Here is a 24,354-nt window from a genome sequence, read left to right on the forward strand (position 1 = left end):
TCTTTTTGGTTGTATTTAAAAATTGTAATGAAACAAGTTTAAAGCAGAAATAGTTGAGGTTGGAAAATTGAAGTGTTACATCTTGGAAAGATGGGGGTCCCCTATCTGTGCAACGGTGTGAGAAAAAAAGAAACATAATGAAGTATTCCCGCACAGGGTAACAGAAAAGTCTCCCTGTATGGGAAGTTTCAACAAGCACAAAGCAGAACCAAATGACTACTATCTACAGCTAAATGTCTATCTTCTGAGCCAACAGGAAACCCACTGCCATAAACCGCAGGCTAGAGAGCCGAGACTGGAGTGGGTTTTCCTGCAACAGTGTACCTTCCGCCAGCTGAAACATTAACCTTTGGGCTGGAGGCCTTCTCAGCAGCTCGCTTTTTTAGATGTCTGTAAGAGTGAGACAGTCAGATTCCATCACATACAGGAGAGAAACTACATGCAAACACTCACTTTAACTGGCTGGATGCATGCTTCTTACACAGACTGCCTCTGTCTTACAACGTTTAGTGGTGAGTAACATTTTTGACATTCCACGGGTCTCCAGTGGCTCACGTTACAGCGCCCAGGTCATCGGCGCTGCATCAGAATTATAGAGCTGTACGTTCTCACTGTTCTGTTTGGGTTTTTAAGCCGGCCGTTCTCATTAAGAGCATTCGACCTTCTCCAGACACCAGAATCCTCGACCCGAGGTTGCTCCCCAGAGCCTCACACATGCCTGAGAGAAAACACAAATTTCCCCTCACGCTACTGTGAACCATCTGCAGAGGGTGAATGAAGAGGCCTGGACCGGAGAATAGCCAGGAATGTGTGGACTCATTCAGGAAGGACCCGGTGGAAAAAGAAAATGGGGCAGCAGAGACACCAATACTTAGATGATTATTTCCAATATGGACAATAATTACACCCCTAATGTTTTTTTTTTTATCTGACAGCTGGATGCACTTTGTAAACAATTGTATTTTTCGGTTATCATGGCAATCACCAAAAGTTAAAAAAAACAAAAAAAAAAAAAAACAGAAGGCATACTGAACAGAGAACATACCGAAAGTTTAACATTTTTACACCAACAGGCAAAAATCTAAATTTAGTTCATAATTATAATTAGTTGCTCAACTGTTTTGTCCATTATTTTCTATTCAGTCTTTTATTTCTGCTGTAAAAAACGAATGTACAAGCTGTCAATTATCCCCATCTCACTACTGCGTATGTGCCTTGTGTTTCAGTGGTACAGAATGACTACGCTGCTGTAGGATGACCTGCTTCTGAGGTGCCCGAATATGATGCACAGATGAGCCACTGCTACAGAATTTACATGAACGCCAGTCAAATGTTAGAATAGAGTTGTTTCATCTCACTGAACACCATGCAGACCCTCTGTCTGCGCTGAGGAAGATTTACACAGCTCCACATTCTGAATTCTCAAAACAGCCCCAACCGATGGACGTTTGACATACTTTATCATTCGATTAGCTATTAAATATCTGCGCCCTTCATCCCCAGAGGGTCAGTTGATACTTAAATGTGGAAGAAGAATTAAAAGAAACTGACAATACACTCCATCTTGATTTAGTTAAACACTGCAAATTCTACAAAGTCATTTCCAATACATGTTCATCATACAAAACAGATGCATGTCAAATGCTTCACACATACTTCACAGATGTGATGGGACTTGATGTTCCACAAAATGTGCTTCATAATCAGACCCACATAACAGGGTTCTCAACACGCTAGCAGAGATTGCAAAAACAGGAAACGGTGTCACAGCAGCTTAGTGATTATTCTTCGGCTTCTTACAATACAGGCCAAAAGGATTAGTCATGTGACCCCACAAAAGCATCACTACAATCCATATACATTCACATATGGAAAATATAAGCTACAGAAAACAATCAGAGGCTCATGCAAACACTAACTTTTGCCATGAGAGCTGCAGTCATTTAAAACCTTTGGCAGACTGCAGACGTCTGCATACATTCCTCTTCATAACCAAAGCAAACAGCTGCCTTCACACCCTCTTCACTCTCTAACAAAAGAGCTGGGAAGATCCTGCTTGTGGTTTGGTCAAGGGAAAAGTAGCTTGTTTTATGGGTGAAGTTTACTGGAATGGAAGTAAAAACTAAAGGAAATGTCCCATCATGAGGGAATGATGGTGTCAGAAAAACCTTCCCTGGCAGGGCGATCCCTATTGTCAGGCTGAAAGTTTCTGTCCTATTCCATTTTAATAAGCTTAATAAGGTATTCAATTATGGTTTTAATATTGACAAAACATTTAATTCTTCCCTCGTTAATGATACCAAATAGAAAAGACACCTTCTATCAACTCAAGGGGTTCGCAAAGCAGGACTTAATAAGAGTGATTAAATTTAGTTTTCCAGCTTCTAAACTTGTTAAAAAGAAATCTAATCTTAACTGTGAAAAACATTCAACAGATCCAACCATGTCATTATATGCTGTCAAAGAAAGATTAGGCCAAAATGGGAACACCGTGTGTGGAAAAACTCTGTCCACTCTTTCATCTTTCTGTGAGGTGTATGGGGTAAAGTAGAAGCGAGACGTAGTGCTGAAATGACTATGGTAACCATCATGAGGGACCACTTCTATAAAAATGCCAGTAAATATTCTTATACATAAAATGGTTGCTTCCCATCAACCATTTGTGTGTTTTAAAGACATTTACAGACTATTTAACATCCGTTATTCTTGCAGATTCTCCACCACCCCGCTGCATTTATATAAAGCTCGACGGTGGAGGGTTCATGATAGGGGTCTGTTTTGCAGCCTCAGGACCTACCTGGGTACCTGTCAGTCAGTGAGGACAACGTCAGTCTACAAAAGTATTCCAGAGTGAAATGGGAGATCATCTGTCCGACAAATAAAGCTTGGCTAAAACTCTGTCACCTAGCAGTACCCTGACCCCATACTCAGCAGCGATGTGTATGGGATCAATAAAATGGCCGGAGATGAAAGGGCTGAAATGTCCCAGTCAAAGTCCAGACCTCATCCGTGCTAAAATGCTCTGGTGAGACCTTAAGAGAGCTGTGCATAAGCAAACTTCTGCAAAGTTAAATGAACTGAAGCAATATTTTTGAGATGAGTGGGCCAACATTTTTTCACACAGATGAATTCATGGGATTTATTTAGCTTTTCCACACACGGCTTTTCTATTTCGGCATCAGCTTTGTTAAAAAAAAAAAATGTCGTGATCTGATCTGTGTTTTTGTAAACTTGAGTTTAGGTTTAAATAACTTTAACGATGACAAGGTTCCAAGACCTAACAAGGCTAGATCAGTTTCATTTTGTCCTGATCCATGACAACTAACACAGAGGAGGGTGTTTCTCGTTTCCATGGACTCACATTATAATACGATGCAGCATCAGAGTAACCCAGAATCTCAGCTTCAGCATAAAAAATTACCACAGGGCAGAGTTTTAAAGGCGTCAGATGAGCCACTTCCTTACTTGTAGAAGTTCTTGTTGACCTTCCTTTCATGCGGGAATCCCAGCATGCCGCAGACCACGCGAGTGTTTTTGATGGTCCATCCCAAGTCACAGACCTGTGCCCAGCCGTCTTTGTGTTTCACCTCCACCACACCCTCAGTGATGGGCATCTTCTTCTTGGCCGTGGCAACGACCGGACGGAGTCGGACCTCCTCCAGTTTCCTCTCATCAACTTGGGCCTGGCAAGAACAGACTGGATCAGTCAATGCAGTGACAAACATTGATATGTTTGATGCATTTCTGCACCAAAAGAGTGGACCACGAATTGTTTGTCCATTCTCTGATATGAAGGATCTCATCTCTTCCAACGTTTTTTTAGCGTATTCTATCGTTCCTTCTCTGCATATTGCAATATCTGTGTTCCGGATTTTCTCTAGCATGGCAAGTGAATAACTTTACAGTGAGTCATGGTTGCATAAAAGAGTAATATCAGATCTCATGCTCTCACTGGGAGCTCAGTCATCGTACATGTGGAAGCCAGCTTTGCAGTGAACCACTTCCACTCTGGTTTTAATTTGGGGGGGGGATGCCTGCAGTCAGAGATTAAAGTCTAGTCGCCCCGTTGGACTGAGGCAATGCTACGGGGCACAGATGGAAACCAGAGAGAAGTTGTAAAGATAAGAATTAGGTAATTTATTGTTGTGAACACTTTTTCTCCTGTGCATGGCAGAGAGGCTCCTTGAATTTAGAGCAAATGCATGTCACTCTTTTCAAGTTTTCACTGGTAAAACATTGTGAAAAATAAAGGATTTTCCTTCCAGTTTAATTGTGCACTGCTTTCTTTTTGGGTTATCACACAGAGTCTCAATACACAAACCGTTCTCTCCTCAAACTTAAAGGAAACCCTGAAAAGAAATGAAGAAACGTCATGAGTTAAGACACAAATTTATCTGAGAACACTATATTAATAATACTGCTTTTACCACACATGCACAGATAAATATACACACCTTTACAAAAACCACACAGAATCATTAAACTATAAAGAAATAACAGTTTTTACGAGCTCTCTTTAGCAGCTTACATCAATAATGTTTGAGTCCACAAAGCCGGGAATCCTCTCATCCTTGCAGACAACTCCGGCGTCTTCGTCATGAGTGCAGTCGCTGTTTCCCCAGCCACGAGACGTGCAGAGCTCGATGCTCTTCTCGCCTCCGTTACACAACACGTTGTCCAACCAGATTTTCCCTGTGAAGGCAGCAGGCAGACAGTGAGGCTCCCGTAAATTCCCAGTCCACTCCGGACCCGAAGTTTGGGGTATCAGATCACGTTTGACTTTACGCAGGGAAAACCTGAAATAGAAATCATTTCACGTCACGTTATGTTCTTTCACATTAGAATGTCGTTTCCCCACGTGGCTCAGAGTTAAAACCATAGGAACAAAATAATGTGTTCTGACTGCGGGTCAGAGCACCTTCCTCCTCATGTTTGTGGTAAAACTAGACAAAACGTCAAATTATCAGAAGCATAGGCATGGCTCTGATATTTTAAATATAATACAAATTTCTCAGTTTAGAGACATTAAAAAACACAACTGGCTCATACTTTCTTTTAAGTATGAAGCCAAATGTGACAGACTAAAGGCTTTCTTGCCTTGGCCTTTGCCGTATTTGGCGCTGTGAGTCCATCCAGTGGCCGAGACGAAGCCCAGCTGACGACAGAGCACGTTGGCGTTGGCTATTGAGAAGTCGTCGTCGCAGATGGTGCCCCACTCTCCCTTGTAGAAGAGCTCTATCCGGCCCTCGTTGTGTTTGCGGGGGTATCCCGCCAGTCTGACCTTCAGCTGCTCCGTCTTAGTCTGGGGGGACCCAGACGGAGTAGGTGCCAAGTTGGCTCTGCTCGACGGTGTGGTCTGGGTTAAACAACCAGGAAACCACAGCCCAAACAGCAGACTGACCGCTAGCTGCTGCCTTTGTCTCCGCTTCTCCATTATTTCAGCTGCAAACCAAGATAAGAAAAGGACAAGGGTGAGGAATGATGTGTAAAAGTTAGACAATCCTTGTTTTAATGCAAGGATTTTAACGATGGGCTGGAACTACTTTCAAGAATCGTTTGAAGAAGTTCAACAAATGAAAAAAGGTCACAGAACGCAGCTGAAAGCTGGTCAGCACATGTCAGGAAGCTGATGTAAGGGAGTCGAGCTACTTCTGCATTTTAACTCCTACCGTCTGGTCAGTGCTTATTTGATTTAAAACAAAAAGAGCATACATTTAAGACGTGTAGGCCTAAAGTCAACTAATTTGAAAGCTCCAAAAATAAATGATCTTGTTTGCCTCGTTTCATGATAAGCCCTTTGTTATCATTTCAACACTCCAGGTGACCCGCTAAAGTACTCATACCCCTAAAGGCTTACCACAGCAGACGTCACTGTATTTAATTGGGATTTTTGGCGATACGCCGACACAAAGCAGTGCTTGAACATGAAGTGGAAGAAAATTTTGAGGTCCAGTTAAGGCCAAAACTCTTCATACCACTGGCAGATTTACAATGAAAATTATTGTCATTAACTAAAGAAGTTTGTTTATATTCGAAATAAGACAGACGTCTCTCACAAGATAATAAACCAATGGTAGATGAAGAAGTAATTCAAAAAGAAAAAAATATTTTTTTATTCACATTTTATAAAAAAAAAAAACTAACTGGTCAACAGCAAAAATGATATACTCCCTTATCAATATTTAATGTGCAAATCGTTATTGGTATTACAGCGATCAAACCCTTCTAATGATCACCAACCAGCTTTTAGCCCGTTTCCACCCAAACCTAATTCCAACACATGAACATGAGTTGATCCAGACAATCCAGTGCAGGTCTGGCTGTATGTTTAGAGCTGGTGTCCTGCTGGAAGCTGAACTTCGGTCCCGCCCCTAGATTTGTGCAGGCTCTAACAGGTTTACCTCCAGTATTGCCATATTTTAAGCTCCATCCATCATTAGTGATCAGCATCCCCGCAGCAGTGTGATGCTGCCGGCCACAGATTTCACTGTGAGGTCGTTACCATGAGGCCAACAGGGTCGTGTTAGACTTTCCACCGTACGTAGCAATCAGCATCTAGGCCAAAAAGTTCAGTTTTGGTCTCATCTTACCTCTGTATTTGAACAAAAAAAAAACAAACACCCACCTCACTTTTCACATTTGAATCGTGAAGAACAACCTGAAAGCGGCACATTCTTTTCCTTCCCAATTATGTCCTGCTTTGTGCTGGTGCATCACATGCAATCCCGGTAAAACGCAGAGGAGTTTGTTGTTGCAACCGTACAAAATGGGGAAAAAAAACATTGCAACGGACTGAAGAATTTTGAATACAGTCTGTATAGTTTTCACGATGAAGGCCGTTGTTTTCATTGTGGGTCCAAATTATTCACATATTTTCCACGAAATGTTCCTGGCGAAGCCTTTGATCTGCTTTGACTCATCTTTACATCTGTGGCAGGTTGTTTACTGGGCCCCCACATAGGCCTCCTATTGATAACTGAACAACTGGACTCCTAAGCTTTTAGTGAGTGGGGAATGTTTCTGGGAGAGGGGGGGGGGTCTCCAATGACACAAACACTGTATGTGTTTGTGATGTGTTTGTACAGGAGCCACAGATCGGACTTATCCTTTTCCAAAACACCGTATGGGACTGAATATGTCGTCTGAGTCCGATTTCACAGCGTTTGGAGGGGCAGACGTCTAACGAGCTTTGGTGTGGAGGTGCTTTCCAAAGTAGGGCCGCTGTGTCCCAGAGCTGCATATCTGGAACCATGTTCCATAATCTGAGTGACTGTCAACGCAAAAATGGTCAGTTTTAGCTCGAGTTGTAGGTCCCAGACACCTATTGGGGAAGCAAAGCTTAGCTGAAACGTCTCGCAAAGATTTCTTTAGTGCCTCAGGATGCAGATTTTGAGCTTTTACGCTGTTTCCTTGCTGTGTTTATGCTAATAAAGACATGGAATCTTCTATTCAGAGAGGGATTATTGCTGTGAGATCAGATCTGCAAGCTCCGGCTCGATGTAAATGATGCATGTCTGATCGTTTGGTTTCTGTTGGGTCTTGCTTCAGATATTGCACAAAATAACTATAAAGCTGCATATGCCCACAGTTGCCAAGGCTTCTATAATGATGAGCATCACTTCTTGCAGCAAGCTGGTGGCCTCGGAGAAATTTGATAGTTTTCTTTAAACGGTGTCAATTAGTTGTGTGGTTGTGTGGAAGTAACCCTTTTTCTCATTGTCTCATATTGCAGCTGCAAACATCTGTGTATTTCATAAGAATTCTTGCAAAAATATTCAACAAATAAAAAACAATTGCGATGACAAATAAAGATTTATTCTATTGTAACTAGAGTTGCACCGATACCGATACCAGTATCGGCCGGGGCGCCGATACCGCACTAAAATGGTGGTATCGGTATCGGCAAGTACCAACAAATAAGTCACAGATACCATTTTGATGTTTGTATGTCACTTAAACGCAGCCTTCTCTCTCCCGACACTCACTAGTTCTACTGGATTTACTTTGTATTAGTCTTTTTTCCTGCTTTAATAAGGTAGCAGCTTGACAAAGCCATGATAGCAATTATTTTACATCCAAGTAGTATGCAGTTCTTCATATATACACACACACATAAATTTCAAAGTAATGGTATCGGTATGCTATCGGTATCGGCCGATACTGCACAGCCAGGTATCGGGTATCGGTATCAGGGCCAAAAAATGGCATCGGCGCAACACTAATTGTAACACATGGAGATGGCAGTATCATGCTGTGGGGATGCTTTTCTTCCCCAGGGACGGGGAAGCTGGGCGGAGCGGATGAGGGAAAAGGTCCAGAATTCCAGATCCAAGCATAAAATTTGCTGCTTACAGACTCTCCAAGCAAATGGCTGAGCTTTAGCTGGATCGCAAAGAAGAACGCGCAAAGCTGGTAGCGACACGCTGCAAAAAGCTGCAGCTTTAATTGCAGTGAAAGGTGGTTCTACAAGCATTCACTCGGCTGGACTAAAAACAGATCCAAGCCACACTTTTCAGATATTTTTGGTTTGTTTGTGTAAAAGAAAATGCATGTCTCCTTTTTCTTTTGCTTGCGCATCACAATGTGTCGGTCGATCACATAAAATCCCTTTAAAGTACGCTGAAGTTTGCAGGTGACAAGAAGCAAAACAAATGGGGTGTCAATACTATAAAAATATAATAGACAGAGTGAGAGAAGACTTCTCTCTGGAAATGGATGTGTTGGGAATACAGTTTTTATGGTGCAGGAAAGTGTTTAGAAAATGAACTCTTCAGGCAGAAAGTCACTGAAGCCCTTCCTAAAGCTGCACATCGGGGCGTGCTGCAGTGGAGAACGGGCTGTCCATGCGGCGCCTCATCCTGCTGCAGGGAAAGAAACTGCTTAGTCTTTTTCAGCTCTTCGAGACGTAAAGAAAACCCACCCTTTACGGAGTTTGCACCATGCTGCTGCTTATATATATTCAGCCTTTTAACTAAAACAGCAATCAGACCACTATTTACCATATTTCTGAAAATACACACAAAAATAGAACAAAAAAAGAAGTCCATAAATCGCTATTTCATTCCTTTTCCAAGACAATAGGCTATTTCTCAATATAGTGTTACCTTTCATGAGTTTTTAGTCTTAAATGACAAATATTAGTAAGCAGAAGATAAAGCTGGAGTCTGCAAAGTAAACAGTCCACGGTCTGGCCACACTAGTGTAGTAACTGGATGTTTAAAACAGCCAGAAGTGATCCAGTAGGTAAATGTGTCTGGACTCCTGGTTCCCTCACAGTCTTCTTTCTAACTGACTCATCTGATGATGTGTTAAATCTATAACTTTACATTATAGCTGGCCCAATAAACCCGTATCTGTCTTACCTTATGGTGCCAGTATTAAGGAGGTTATAACGGTTCCAGTGGAGAGAGGGGTGCTGGCTGCCTGATGCGTCCCAGAACTTTACGGACCGAGCCCTCTCCAACAAAAGGTTGATAAATAAGTCAGGGCCTGTTTTGACTCATGTCCTCCATCCAACGGGAACGATCAGCAGGACGCCGGACCACCAGTTACTCCGTGGGGCGACTCTTGTCTTTAAATTGCCAGCTGTGCAGCTTTCACTGAGGAGGAGGAGGAGGAGGAGGAGGAGGAGGAGGAGGAGGAAGATGGGACTTGAAGGCTGGAAGGGGCTGGATTTCTTGCCTGGAAAGACACAGACCCTTTTCACGTCTGGTTCTGTAACAGGGCTCTCTCTCCCTTATGAAACGGTGAATTTTGCTCCTTCCTCAGACGTGTACGTGCGTGATCAAGTACACGTGTGCTGAGAAAAGTTTCCAGCCACACTAAACGTTCTTTTTTTCTTCCTCAGTTACATACCTGACAGCTGCCTCATGTGTTGAAACTCTCATTGCTGGCAATAATGGAAGCCCGCTTTTGGTCACTGAAATTATTCTTATTCATTGTAAGAATGAGGTTCTGTCTCACAATTATGACTTCAAGTCTCATAGCTATGAATCCAAATCACATAATTTAGCTATCTCTTAGTTGTGATATAATATCTCATTGTTGTGACTTCATATCTCAATATTTAGCTAAGCCAACCTGACTTAATATCTCACAGCTATGAGAAACTATGAAATCCCATCTCACACCATCTTGTACAGCACCTTGCAAAAGTATTAATCCCACCTGGTATTTTGCCTAATTTGTCAAAGTACAGCCTGTAATATATACATATATAAAATGCTGGTCATATGGTTAGAATATCATGAAAAACATACTTTTTTCAGTAATTCCATTCAAAAGGGAAAGTTGTATATTACATTCATTCATTACAAAGTGCTTCCAGAAGTCACGTGATTTGTGAAATCAATACTTTTGCAAGGTACTGTATGTATGACTAGGTATCTCCTAATTATTATGTACTTAATTTGATACAGTTGATCACAATATTCTCCTACAAAGACTTGAGCATACTGTAGGGATTAAGAGGAAAGCATTAGGCTGGCTTAAATGTTATCTATTGGACAGATTCCTGTTTGTTCATGTTAATAATAAATCTTCTTCAAACTCTAGGGTCACCTGTGGAGTATCACAGGGTTCAGTCCTTGGACCAATTCTATTTACTATATATATGCTTCCGATAGGCAAAATTATCAGACAGCATGGGATTAATTTCCACTGTTATGCTGATGACACTCAGCTATATTTATCCATAAATCCTGATGAATCCAATCAGTTACTTCGACTGCAGTCATGTCTTGATGACATCAAAAGCTGGATGACTTTAAATTTCCTGCATTTAAATTCTGACAAGACAGAAGTTGTAATCTTTGGGCCAGAGTCCTCAAAAAATAAACTTCTTAATCAATCACTTCATCTGGATGGCATTAACTTGGCCTCTGGTAATAAAGTAAAAAATCTTGGTGTTATTTTTGACCACGTCATGTAATTTAAATCCCATATTAAACAGGTTTCCAGAGTTTCCTTTTTTCACCTCAGGAATATCGCCAAAATTAGAAACATTCTGTCCAGGAGTGATGGTGAAAAACTAATCCATGCATTTGTTACTTCAAGGCTGGACTATTGTAATTCTTTACTATCAGGAAGTCCACAAAATGCAGTTCGAAGTCTTCAGCTGATCCAAAATGCTGCAGCAAGAGTTCTGATGAAAATCAACAAGAGGGATCATATTTCTCCAATTTTAGCTTCCCTTCATTGGCTTCCTGTTAAATCAAGAATAGAATTTAAAATTCTTCTTCTAACATATAAAGCCCTTAATAATCAAACTCCATCATATATCAGAGCTCTGATTACCTCGTATGTTCCTAACAGAGCACTTCGCTCTCAGACTGCAGGTCTGCTGGTGGTTCCTAGAGTCTCTAAAAGTAGAATGGGAGGCAGATCCTTTAGCTATCAGGCTCCTCTCCTGTGGAACCAACTCCCAGTTTTGGTCCGTGAGGCAGACACCCTGTCTACTTTTAAGACTAGGCTTAAAACTTTCCTTTTTGACAAAGCTTATAGTTAGAGTGTCTCGTGTTACTCTGAGCTATCTCTGTAGTTATGCTGCTATAGGCTTAGGCTACTGGAGGACATCAGGGTAATGTTTCTCACTCTACTGAGTTCTACTGTTCTCCAGTTATGCATTGCGTGTCGTCATTTCTGCTTTAACTTTCTGTTCTCTCTTTTTTTCTTCATAGTAGGTACACCTGGTCTGGCGTTCTGTTAGCTGTGACATCATCCAGAGAAGACAGATCACCCGCTACTACCATCTAATGTGGAACAGATTACTAGATCAATGTGTGCTTCTGTGCTTTTTTGTCTCTCTTGTTGTGTCTCTGCTCTGTCTCCTGTAACCCCAGTCGGTCGAGGCAGATGACCGTTCACACTGAGCCCGGTTCTGCTGGAGGGTTTTCCTTCCTGTTAAAGGGGAGTTTTCCTCTCCACTGTCGCTTCATGCTTGCTCAGTATGAGGGATTGCAGCAAAGCCATGGACAATGCAGATGACTCTTCCTGTGGCTCTACGCTTCTCCAGGAGTGAATGCTGCTTGTCGGGACTTTGATGCAATCAACTGGTTTCCTTATATAGGAAATGTTTGACCAATCAGTATCATCTGAACCAATCTGTATAACATGGTTGAATTTGACTTTGTAAAGTGCCTTGAGATGACATGTTTCATGAACTGGCGCTATAAATAAAATTGAATTGAATATAATTGAATTAAATTATTTTGCATAGTAATAACTTCAGATCTTATAATTTAGCTTAGTCACATTAATATTTAGTATTTCACAATTATGAGAAACTATGACACATGAAATCCTCTCTCCTGCTGAAATTATGACTTCCCATCTCAAAGTGTAGCCATGTCTTATGACTTAGTATCCCATAATTATGAGAAACTCTGTCATTATTATTATTATAGTTAGCGTTCTCAGAATTTTGAATGCATTTTTGTGAAACACTTTATTTATGATGGTTTTTAAGTTTAATTATTTCCAAAGACATGGAGACAACGCTAAGCCTCCGAACAGCAATTGGAAAGCAGAAACACATAACTGATAGGAGATAAATAAAATTACTCAATTGTCACAATCGTAACACAAATTAAACATAAAATAATTATACTAAACGGGTGAGAGCAGGGGCTTAAGGACACAAGAGTATCCCAACCTTAACTGTACAAGTGTCCACCAAGTCTGGAAGATGCTTAAGTAAGGAAGCTGAGTAAGGAGAGCGTCATTGATCCTTCACATGTTCTAACGCTGGATTTCAGATCTTGGAAAACTCCAGGGCATTACCAGAAAGTTTATACCTCAGTCTTTCCCCATGTGGAATCCCTATGAGTTCCTTCAGCTAGACAGGCCCGTATTAAGACAATGTGGTGCCCCTGGGCACTATATCTCAAAGCCCCCCCTTACCTATGCTGTCCTCCGGTCAAAAACATCAGACATAATCAAGGGGATTTCTGTAATGTAATTTACTATTTACTAACTTACACAACTACATGTAGGCATATGAGCAGTGAGCAATATTCTAATATCTCATTTTAAAACGTTGAAATAAAAAAAATCTTGATTTATTTATCATTTATTCATTATTGTGACATCAGTGTTCACAAAACGAATAATGCATGGTCTTTCAACAATTTCAAGTAAATAATAGAACAATTTATGAAAAATATATTTTTAAAGCATGTGTCATGCACATATGCTCACACTAAACAACAATTTCTGATAGTGTAGGGATATTTATTTTCTTACCAAATAATGGGAAACCCCTGAATTGCCACTGCTGTTCAGGAAACGGGGAACGGTTGTCGTACTAGTATTGCAGCGTGTGTTTAGGTGTGCATCCTGCAGTCAAAATCAAGCAAAATACCTGCGACTTTCTAAGTAAATAGAGTATCATGAAATCTTCACGTCAGTAAACGCCCATCCAGCCCACAGAAATTAAACTATTACGTGTAATAAAAGGGATTAACAGAAGGAAATGGGACTGAGCTGTTCGTTTAACACTGTACAAAATCCTTTGTTAGCAATGAACCCTGTATGGAGACGCTGAAGGTTTCCTGGATCCCCTCTGTGAACGCTGAGCGTCAAGAGTTTCTACTGGGCTCAGCTTCTTATGGTGAAAAACAGCAACACACCACGATGTTCCCCCCTCCAAACGTCACCCTTGGTTTGGGATTTTTAGGGTGATGTGCAGCTCCTCTTGATATTCGTTTGAAAGATGGCTTTCTAACCATGAATGGCTTTCAGCTGCCGTTATGACTTTGCTCCTTTTGGTACCGCCATTACTTCATGTGTTCAACCCCTTCCCTGTAAAACTCCATTTTAGTACAAATGGCTTCATTTCTGGGCATCTGTGTGGACTGGCTGCTTGTTACTGGCATCTGGGAAGGCTTTTTATGACAAGTGGACATTTCAGAAACATACTTAGAAAAATGTAGGTGTGTTCCAACACTTGTCTATATAAAATTCAAATGCATGTGACCGTTTCCTTCTGACTTAAACACATCTGACTGTGTAGTGAAGTTTGTGATCTCATTTTGCTGCATTTATTGATCCACCCTTTATGAGCATACCATTACCTATGAATTTATTTTAATTAGCACTTTTAAGGGGCTTTTACATGTCAGTTTTTTGACTAAAGTGTTGTAACTATTATTGCTGCAGACAACACTTTCCATTGATAAAGTCTATAGAGTTTGACTTAATCCTAATAATTCATGCAACACACTTCCTAAAGTTCTCATTTTAGAAGAGCAAAGAACTCCAAGCACAGAATGAAAAAAAAAAAAACATTTTAATAGATTCAATAAGACAAATTCACAAATCATTAGGAAAAACTAAATTTTTGATGGAAGATACAAGCAAATGGGAACCATGACAAAGATGATTGTAAAATTACAAATGATAACCATAATGCTGAACAGAAAACAACCAAAAACATGACAGGCACTTCTGATCTGTAGTTTACAGACAAGCGCTGACAAAACAAACCAATGAGACAGATTATGGTCCCTGTAATCACAGACAAACAACAGGATGATATATCATTACAGTAAGATGCGTGTACAGAACTGACCAGAAACGGTGTTGAGTCACACTTTATACCTCCATTGGAGGGAAGCAATGAGTTTTTAGATTAAAAAAAATAATAATAATAATTTTTTTTTAAAACTTAAAAGTATGAGTCGTTAACATTTTGGACCTGTAGTTTCTGTTCACATTCTCAGTGTGCCCTAATTTCACGTCACAGACACTGACTGGCCTGAAGGCACTTCAGCAACACAGATGACTGGAGATGTTGTGCTCATCAACTTCACAAGCACTGACGTCTCACTGAGCAGAAGCAGTGACCAAAAGATTCATCGTTAACAGAAAACTGTGTACATATTAGTGATATTTAAGGGCTTTATGATTACAATGCCTCTAGTAAAAAAAACAGCTGCAGCTAAAACCTCGGTTGCCCTATTATTAAAAACCTCTAATAACTTTAACCGGGATGAAAAGCTCTATGCGTAAGACAGGAAGCGGATGCTGATAGCGTTTCAGCTGAAAGAGTAACCATGTAGACAGGATTCACGTGATGACTCGTTGACTAACGGGTTTAAATACCACTTTACCGTAGTGACCTATCGAAAGGCTGAATCCAACAACGAACATCCTTAGCTTTAGAGTGTCTCAATGTAACAAGCACCTAAAAAAAAGGTCGTTCTAAAACAGGGGCAAAGTAACATTTACTTTTATTCATCCTAGTCTGGAGTACTTTAGTAAACGTATTTGGCCCGGAATCGGATACCCATAGATGGGTAATGACCGTCAATAAGACAAACCTACCTGCTGACAGGTACTTTTAAATAAACTACTTCAGGCAACACTGCTGGATTTTAATGCGATCACCAAATCTGACCTGGTTCTGAAAATCCCACCTTTGTCAGACTGTTTCCAACCCGAGCCGTGGTCCTAGAGAGTGTTCAGAAAACCTTCAAACGCAAATAAACAAGGACACACACACAAACGGGTGCTGGCCACAACCAACATTCACCAGCGGGGCGTGGACCAGCCTTTGGGCAACGCGTCGTTTTTAAAACTCATTCCTTTCTAAAGTGCTTCAGATTGCTGCAGCAGATTGACTTTTTCATTTCTCGCTCGCCGGATTAGGACGGATGCAGAAGCTCCAGCAGGGCTCCAACGGCACCAAAGTAACCCTAGAAAACAGAAACAGCATGAAGGAAGAGTCAGACACCGGTAATTAATTGCCATGAGCACAGGAAATGGTTAACTGACTCCATCTGTGATGAAAGATAACGACAGGCTGACACAGAACTGTTATAATCAATCAGTTTCTGCAGCAGCAGCAATAATTGCTGCTTTTGTTTAAACGAAAAACCGTTATACCATGCTGTACGGTTTTTCCCTTAAACTTACGCATAAATATAGGTTTTCTACAAGGTTGTAGCGTAAGAACCTCCCAGAGCCCCGTGCCTGTAGGTGCTACTTGCCTCGTGCCGCAGGAAGAGCGCTTTGAGCTGGCCTTTGGACCAGTAGTCCATGGCGTAGGCCAGCAGCTTCATGGAGAGGGTGTTGACTCGCAGGAAGTTCCCCACAAACACCACTCGCTCAATGTTCTGAGCAACACAAAGCACAACGACAAGAAGCGGTAAGAAAGAACAGTGATCCAACAGGTTGTTTGACCCCCATAAGCAGCAACCAAACTGGAGATAATCTGCTTTTATTCCCACAGCGTTGAGCAGAATAATACCAGCCCCACTGAGTAATCGGCGTGACCTCCTCTACGCCTTCATAGCCCTGTACAATGCTGCTTGATCAAGACGCCACAAGGCAGCACCGTAAAGAAGCTGAAAGCAGAAAGGAATGAGACGAGCCCGCTTAGGTTCATCGGAAAGATCTCCAGGAACCTTCTTATGCAGAACCAGTGAGAACGGCATTCTGACCTAACGTGTTTGACTTCAGCTTCGTATGGAAACCAAAGCATCTTAGGGGAGGCTTAGACCAGAGATGCACCAAGGGAATGATCTGATGCTGGTTCTCAGCTAAACTGACGGACGGACCTGACTGGCCTGTTGGAAACTCAAGCATGACTTTTCAATCAGCAGATGCAGTACCAGGTTCACTGACAGAAACCCTCTTTGGTTACGGTGACAGAAGACTAGTTTAGCATCTTGGGCATCAGTGAGGCGTTACAACGTGAATCCAGAGGAACATGAAAGAACCGTCGTCACTGAACAGGCTGGACTTGGAGGTGCTTGCAGCCTTCTGAAGCCTAAGAGACGAGGTAAGGACAAACGTCCTCCGGAGAATACACATGGGGACTTTTTTTAAACGTAGCCACCTTAAAAATAAGATGTAAAACAGTGTTAATATTTGTTTCTCCAAAAACCCTTCTGGGTTTGTTTTAAAAAGTGACCCTGGTAAAGGCAACAAGCCCAAACAGTCTGTTAAAGTGGCTTCCTCTGCATTTAAAATGCAGCAGGACTCCGCACTTCTCCAGATCTTAGTCCCTCTCCTTGCACCTTGGAGGTAGAGGATGGTGTGCCAGAAACTTCTGGATCTGTTTCAAAATGGTAAAGGAGAGCTTCCCAGGGACTGCCAAACACCCGCCGTGTGACGCCGACTCAGTTTCCAACACAAAGGACTGATTGGTGCTGGAGGACTGGGGAGAAACATTTGGCATCCTTTCCCTAATGCTTTCATCATTTTAAGAAAATGGAACTGGCTCAAACCATCAGGTCACAGCTTTACGAGAACAGGAAGTGGGAAAATGGCAGCAGAACTCAGTTTGGTGCATCTCTAGTGCCAGACACCATTATGCTTTGTTCTCCTGAAAGATCTGGTACACGTTGAAAAAAAAAGGAGGGGGGGGGGGGGGATTCTCCCACATAGCCACACATCAACCTTACGACCGCTGTGGTGTCACCCACCTCGTTGAGAGCACACATCCTGGTGATGGAGCCGATGTTATTGGTGATTGTGACCAGCGTCGCCCGAGCCAGGTCCTCCTTGGACACAGACTCCCTTTTCTCTTTGGACATCATGTTGCCAAAACTAGAGAACGAAAAGATGCGTCTTTAGAGGTTCTCTGGTTGTTAGACCGCTCCCTGTAAACGCATCTCTAGCCAAACTGTCCGGGCCTGGTCCAAGCAGAGCGCCGGACCTCAGACCGTTCACTGAAAGCTAGACGTTTATTTCTCCTAACCGATCACTTATTTACAGATGAAACTTTACGTGAACAAAAACAAAGGAATCTAAATTGTAGTTGAAAGCGGAGTAAACCTAACACTGCTCGCGGCCTCTTGGCGCTCTGTTGACGCCGGACTCCGTCACAAACAGGCCTGCGACCAACAGTAAGAAGGGTAGAAGCAGCTGTAAACCGCACCTTGAGGCCACAGCCCAGCCCGGCAGTCCAAACCTCTCATAGTCTCCTCCGTAGATGTCCCGGACCAGCTTGTCCACACGGGTGCTCTCCCCCTGGGAAGCCATTTCTAGGGCTTCCTCGAAAGTCGAGCAGCCGGTGAGAAGGCAACACAGGCCCAGGAAGGTGCCGCCGCCAAGGCTGTGGACACAAAACGCATTCACCACGTAAGACTGAGGTTCTCCAGGAGTTCAATTAACAGCTTAATTAGGTGCAAGGATGGTCAACGGTAAGGACTGGCGGTGCCATTAAACTTCACCAAATGATAGGAACAATCTAACATTGTCTATATTAGCTCTGGTATCCACTGTAGCGTAATCGTGAGAGGGTTAGTGCCTTGGTTCAAAGCCTGAGAACTTTTGCACGTCACGTTAGTCACAACCTTCAGCGTACGTCACTGGGTTACAGGTAACGGACCAGCAGACCCTTCCTTCCTGAGGAAGAGCCCCCCCCCACAGCATGCTGCTGCCACCACCGTGTCGTACAGGGGGTGGGGAACATGGGGATCAAGGGAATGTGAAGAGAGTTTCCCCAACTCAGAATTTTACGCATGTCAGCAAGAAGGTTGCATTGACTCCATTAACCAATTATCGTATTTTCCGGACTATAAGTCGCAGTTTTTTTTTCATAGTTTGGCAGGGGGTGCGACTTATACTCTGGAGCGACTTATGTGTGAAATTATTACACATTTTTACCGGTATATCATTGCACCTGTTATTTTCACACCAAACCGCAAGAGGGCGCTGTAGGCCTGTGTTGAATCAGACGTAAGCGACGTAGAAGCGGAAGTGCCGCATCTTCTACCTCCGGAGTTAACGGAGTTATTCGAAAGATTTCGCTGGATTTTAGTTATTTGGAGTGACACGGGCGTTTTGGTTAACTTCTTCGCATGTTATTTATGCTATAGTTATCTGAATAACTTTTAATATGTTATGTTAACATACCAGGCACGTTCTCAGTTGTGTCATGTAGCGTAAGCTAACCGTACAATTATTCTGCCTTTTGTTGCCTCCGTTCTATTTTTATTTAAAATTGCCTTTCAAGATGACATGTCTGTTCTTGATGTTGTATATTATCAAATAAATTTCCCCCAAAAATGCGACTTATATATGTTTTTTCATTCTTTATTATGCATTTTATGGCTGGTGCGACTTGTACTCCGGAGAGACTTATAGTCCGGAAAATACGGTACATACCTTCTGATTTAGGCCCATCAGAAGGCAGGTAATAACACGGGCACGCCACACTTTTCAGATTTAATATCAATCTCATTTGATTATCCAACTTATTAATTAAGCTGGTAGCTATAGTGTGACAAAACTGGGAGGGGTGCATCAAGGGGTATGAATACTTTGGATATAGGATACCATATATGAATAAAAAAACATTTAAATGATCTTAAACATGTAAGCTGTGTCTTTTTAACCAAAACGTTGTATCGCAGCGGTGTCATAACAGGGTTTAAAATCCATCTTCATTTATTTTGAACCCAGCCTCTTCCCCAAACCTCCCAGAGCAGTTAGTGGCCAATTACCTGGTCCCAGTGACCCGTTTGTAGTTGTTCTCCGAGTAGACGGCCAGGATACTGACTCCAGAGCCGATGTTGACCAGCAGCAGAGGGTAGGGGTTCTCCAGCGGGTAGGGCTTCTGAGCGCAGTGATCCGGGTCGGTGGGGTTCTCAAAGTAGTAACACTCCAGGGGCCCGCCGGACATCACCGAGTCGATGTACAGCACCCCCCGAACCAAGCAGTCCAGCTCGTCCAGCTTGTGGAGCTCCAGGTCCGCCATCTTTTTTTTGTTTTTGCGTGAGAGAGACAGACACAACGGGGGGTCAGGATGATGCTGCTGCGCTGAGAGGTCAGCACGCTGTCATTAAGGGCATAACGAATCATTATGATCAGGGTTAAGCTACGTTGTCTGCAGGTGCTTTGGATTGATCGGGAGTTCTCTCTTACTGACTCGGGGTCAAAACTCCGTTTACCGGCCAAACATCTACCTATTAACGTCACTAAGCTTCAATCGTAAATGATTGCTGCGTCAGGGGAACACAGCAGCGGGAAAGTCGATGGAGGGAAAACATTTGGAGGGATCAGAAAACAGGAACTTCACATAAACAGAATATTCACATGAAATTGTCACGCCAGTAAGTATTTAGCTCACTGGTTTCAAAGGAAGTAAATCATGCTTGAAAAGAAATTAAAATAAGTGTAAGAATGAAATCTAAATGTGTGTTTTGACAGAGTGGACTCTCGTCTGATCGCTGCACAGATCAGCGCACGGACCGAGGCCTGCGGGGACCCACCGTGAGGAAATCGGACTCAAACTTGTAGGCCCCCCCTCCCGTGGCGCACAGGGCCGTGTGCAGGCTGGAGAAGTGCTTGTCGCGGCCCATCTGCAGGAAGGCGGGCAGGTCGTGCGTGGGGAAGCGGATGAAGTGCAGGTTGCCCGTCCTGCCGCACAGCGTCAGGTCCTGCAGCTCCAGGTGCACGTCCCGGATGCCCGTCGTGCCGTACGCCGTGTTGGAGGTCAGGTAGCGGCGGATGCTCTTCAGGTTCTCCACCTCCTCCTGCTCCTCCTCCGCAGTGATGTCTTTGGGCTCGAAGTAGACCAGTTTCACCAGGGTGCCGCCGATGTCCATCCCGAACCAGGGGAAGGCTGGGGTGCGGGGAGAAAGACATTCGTTAGCGGGGTTTTTTTTTTTCTCGTGACAAAAACCCCACACAACAACATGACAGACGTGTTCCATTACAGCGGGAAGGGAATTCGTTTTCGTGTGACACAGATGGCCTAGAAAAAATAAAACGGTAAGCTGCCTCTTTCCTCTGTGAGGAGTACAGCGTGTACCGCGAACGCCATCTTGTGCAGAAATGACCGCCTCTACGGCTCTTCCATATTCTAGCGAACCCCAAAAAGCCAAGACGGATGCTGGTGCTCTACGTTCATGACAGCGTAGCAACAGTCGCCATTAAAGCACACCGGCGACATAATAACAGTTAGACGTTAAAAAACTAATTCAACACCGACGTTTCTGTAGAGACCTCCTTCCAGTTTTGTGTACATGCAGCAACCCCCCCCCCCCCCCCCCACCCCTTCCTTCTCAGGAAATATCCGAAGCCCACGCTAGCGTTGTTAAAACACCTACGCGGCCTCGTCTTCTTAACCGAGTCTTTCCGATGCCTCGCGCTCGGGTTGGACGTCCGCCGCTCGGAGGCGGCTCTCCCCGCGGCCGCGGCAGCCTCGTTCTGGTGGTCGCTGCCGAAGGGACCGGGCATCTCCTTGTTGCACCGCGGAAGCTTCGAGGGCGTTTCGTCCTCTTCGTCGACAATACCGTCGTCGACTTGAAGGCCGTTCAACGCCATTGAATTGGCCAATAATTAGCTACATATATGAGTCCTGCTGCGTGCGAATAAATATACGTCGGGGAATAAAAGCGGTAACCTGACAGCTGGGGTAATTAGCTGGATAACAGGAGTCGTAAATGGCAGAGCTGCGCGTCCTTTCTATGTTCGCTGTCAAGAGAGATGTGGGTGGGGCTTAAAGATGACGGAAGGATGCCAGAGCCAATTAGAGGCCTCTCTGCCGGTTTATAAAGACTGATGTTGATGTCACTTTTCCTGGATTTTACCCCCAATTTTGGACGTTTAGATATATCTATTTTCTCATTATAAAACGTTTTAAATTCAAAATACAATTAACTATGTTTCTGACGAATAAAATACTATTTTTATTTAAATTCCCCCTTTAAAATTCTAATAAATCTTTTCCCCCCCCTCATTGTTTGTATTAAGTTTTATACAAAAAAAATGCACCCACCTCTACCCTGTTTTACATGCAGTGCTTTGCAAAACTTGTATTGCCTCAACAAACAAAAACGCTGCTGCTTTGTATATTGTTGTGATGATTAGTAAATGCAAAAAATATTGCACAATTGTGAAGTGGAGAAGTGGAGTAAAACAATGTTAAATGAGTCACGGGGCTTTGTATTCAACCACCCCGAGTTAATACTTTGTTAAGGCCACCTTTTTATTAATTTTCTTTCTTTTTTTTTTTTTTTTTTTTGCAATTTTACTCACAAGTCTTCTCAGGCATGTCTCTGCTAGCTTTGCTTATCTAGGGATGGACAATATCTGGCATTTTTTCCCCCCATTACAAAATAGTTCATTCTACACTTTTAACGGAATTTCGTTCCGTATGCACTCTGTACATACAAAATGACAATAAAGTTGTTTAAGTCTAAATCTAATCAAATGTATTGTGTGTTTAGGGTCATTGGAAAGCCTAACGCTTCACCCCTTCTTTTACCACAGGTTGTCTAGCAAAATGACCCTAATATCAGCTCCATCATTGTCCCATCTACCCTGACCAGCTTTACTGTCCCCGCAGAAGAAAAGAACCCCACGACATGATGCTGCTGTGCCACCGTTTCTCAGTGGGGATGACGTTTTTAGCATTGTGTCCCCCACACATTTGGCATGAACGCCAAAGAGCTCTTTTGGACTCTGACTACAGTACTATTTTCCATGCTCCCTATGGCCTCCATGGACTTTTTTTTTTATAGCATTCGTTCAACAATCTGTCCAGTCATTCAGTAAAGGCCAAGATTTGTGGCACACATTAACAACTGGTCTATTGAGTATTTATCCCACCTAAGCTGTGGTTCTATGCAGCTCCTCCAGAGTTACCGGGGATGCTCTTTGCTTTTTCTCTGAATTCCCTCCTAACCCAGACTCTCAAGTTTACGTCAGGAGTCTGCAACCATTATAATCAAAAGAGCCTATTTTAAAATCTGAAAATGAGAGGATTGCACATCATTTCTTAATTTTATTTTTTGATTTAACAAATAACATAATGAGCACACATTCAAAATGAATAAAAAAAAAAAAAACTGTCAGCTGGGCTCCTTGGTCTTCACAATGCTGTTTCTTAACCTCTGATGCCTTCACAGGACAACTGGATTTATGCTGAGGTTAAATGACATGTAAAAACAAACTACCAATTCGGTGACGTCTAAAGGCAACTGGTTTTATTGAATTGGCTTTATTTTAGAAATACCTGTGCATTCTTTTCATTCCACTCCACATATTACAGGCTACTTTGTCTTGGTCCGAATATGTCCTTAAGGCTCAGTGAACACCTCCCGGAGTAGTACCAGAGATACTGAGTTGTTACCTTGCACACGCGATACGCAAAAAGAAATTCAAAGTTTATGAATGCATTTTATTGACGTGCTTGTTGAAGTGCGTAGACAGTGCATAAACGTCCAGAGAGAACTTAAACAAGATTAAAAAAAAACGTACAGAAGCATTAAGACACGACAGCTCATCACGCAACTTGGACACGCTCAAACCATTCTCAATTAACTCCATTTTTGGAATGTGTGCTTTGTTTATCAGTAAGCTATTTACAATGAAATATTTGCCGTTCTACATCGTGATACAGGAGACAAAGCAACTACCCAAAGAAGGAAATCTACAGCCAAGCAAACTGTAAGACCAAATGTGTGCACTAGATGGCAGAAAGTAAGAGTTAGCAAATCCCTGATGGACAAAGTGGTTTAAGGACCCTCCAAGGATGCTCATTTACACGGTTTAAAGGGAGTTAAAGATTCAATAATACAGCAACATTAACTACATGTTAAAATAATTAAACTGACATTAATGTCAACACCAGCAAGTTCCAGATAAAAAAAAACAAAAACAACCATCTTATGACATTGTAGGTCCCACAATCTGATTGTTAAAACTCTGATAAAACAATCTGGAAACAATTGGTGCCAAACTTTGATTTGAAGGGGTCCTCGTTCTGACACCAAGAAATAGATGTTTTATTCATTATTTATATGGTTTACCTGATTTCTTGCATATTTAGGATGTCTACAAATTCTTTGGTTTATTCCATTCACGCACATTTCCAAAAAATAGGTATATACCTAGAGTGTCAAATATGTACAAATAAATATGGAAGAGCAGACGTTTGCAGCCCAGCTTCCAACAAGAATTAAAATGTGATGAGCTCTTGTCCTCCATACGCTTAGCTCTTAGCGTGATAACCGACAGCCTCGTTCTGCTTAACACATTCATGGAACATACAGTGGCTTGCAAAAAGTTTTCACACCCCACGAGCATTTTCACATCTGATCAAGTTACAAGACAAACTTCAGTGTGTTTTTTGGGGGGGTTAAGGTCAGACCAACACATAATTGACAAGTGAAAGGAAAATATGACATGCTTTTCAAAAGTTCCCACCACAGCAAATCTAAAACAAATGTGGTGTGCTTATGTATTTGCATAGGGGGGGGAGACATTATAACCCAGGAGTCGGGTACCCTGGGAACTCGAGGACACCAATGCTGGTGACCCTCCAGTTTGGGAACGCCGGTTATTCTGAACTTTGGGCTACTCGTCAAAAACTCAATAAAGTACATCAAAGCTGTT

At 42.5% G+C, this 24,354-nt stretch overlaps 2 protein-coding genes and 1 long non-coding RNA gene across 6 annotated transcripts in view; 1 reads left to right on the plus strand and 2 right to left on the minus strand.

The window, feature by feature from the left end:
• loxl3b (lysyl oxidase-like 3b) overlaps positions 1–9,594 on the minus strand; it is a 33,466-nt gene extending 23,872 nt beyond the window's left edge. For 2 of the 3 annotated variants that reach the window (XM_021312405.2, XM_012855711.3), the window contains exons 1-5: positions 9,363–9,594; positions 5,098–5,442; positions 4,529–4,692; positions 3,466–3,683; positions 325–390 (exon numbers count right to left, since the gene is read on the minus strand). In XM_021312405.2, coding sequence (XP_021168080.2) covers positions 325–390; positions 3,466–3,683; positions 4,529–4,692; positions 5,098–5,434 — 785 coding nt within the window. In that variant the 5' untranslated portion in view covers positions 5,435–5,442; positions 9,363–9,594. The remainder of the gene's footprint in view (positions 1–324; positions 391–3,465; positions 3,684–4,528; positions 4,693–5,097; positions 5,443–9,362) is intronic. The other variant, XM_012855713.3, reaches the window with a different exon arrangement.
• A 4,674-nt stretch (positions 9,595–14,268) lies between these two features.
• On the minus strand, positions 14,269–21,461 carry pank2 (pantothenate kinase 2). 2 transcript variants are annotated; one of them, XM_012855708.3, is made up of 7 exons: positions 21,063–21,461; positions 20,223–20,575; positions 19,455–19,708; positions 17,918–18,061; positions 17,430–17,553; positions 15,990–16,115; positions 14,269–15,695 (listed from the first exon to the last, which is right to left on the minus strand). In XM_012855708.3, exons 1-7 carry the CDS (start codon positions 21,277–21,279, stop codon positions 15,645–15,647), a joined length of 1,269 nt encoding a protein of 422 aa, XP_012711162.2. In that variant the 5' UTR covers positions 21,280–21,461; the 3' UTR covers positions 14,269–15,644. The 2 variants fall into 2 exon arrangements, with proteins under 2 accessions (XP_012711162.2, XP_012711161.2); XM_012855707.3 differs by having other exon boundaries at positions 17,885–18,061; positions 21,063–21,460.
• On the plus strand, positions 20,588–22,538 carry LOC110367236. The gene is made up of 2 exons (XR_002427328.2): positions 20,588–20,724; positions 22,228–22,538. It is a non-coding gene; the product is annotated as an uncharacterized LOC110367236 (long non-coding RNA).
• Positions 22,539–24,354: the final 1,816 nt, after the last annotated feature.

This window comes from Fundulus heteroclitus, chromosome 19, assembly GCF_011125445.2.
Source record: "Fundulus heteroclitus isolate FHET01 chromosome 19, MU-UCD_Fhet_4.1, whole genome shotgun sequence".
In the NCBI taxonomy this organism is placed as follows: Eukaryota; Metazoa; Chordata; class Actinopteri; order Cyprinodontiformes; family Fundulidae; genus Fundulus; species Fundulus heteroclitus.

Bases quoted from the DNA above. Each gene is read 5' to 3' on its own strand.
- pank2 (XM_012855707.3), bottom strand. From the start codon at position 21,279: ATGGCGTTGAACGGCCTTCAAGTCGACGACGGTATTGTCGACGAAGAG. The intron at 20,576-21,062 runs GTAGGTGTTTTA...CCCGCACCCCAG, and splicing joins GGTTAAGAAGACGAGGCCGC to CCTTCCCCTGGTTCGGGATG. The intron at 19,709-20,222 runs GTGGGTCCCCGC...AACAAAAAAAAG, and splicing joins TTGAGTCCGATTTCCTCACG to ATGGCGGACCTGGAGCTCCA.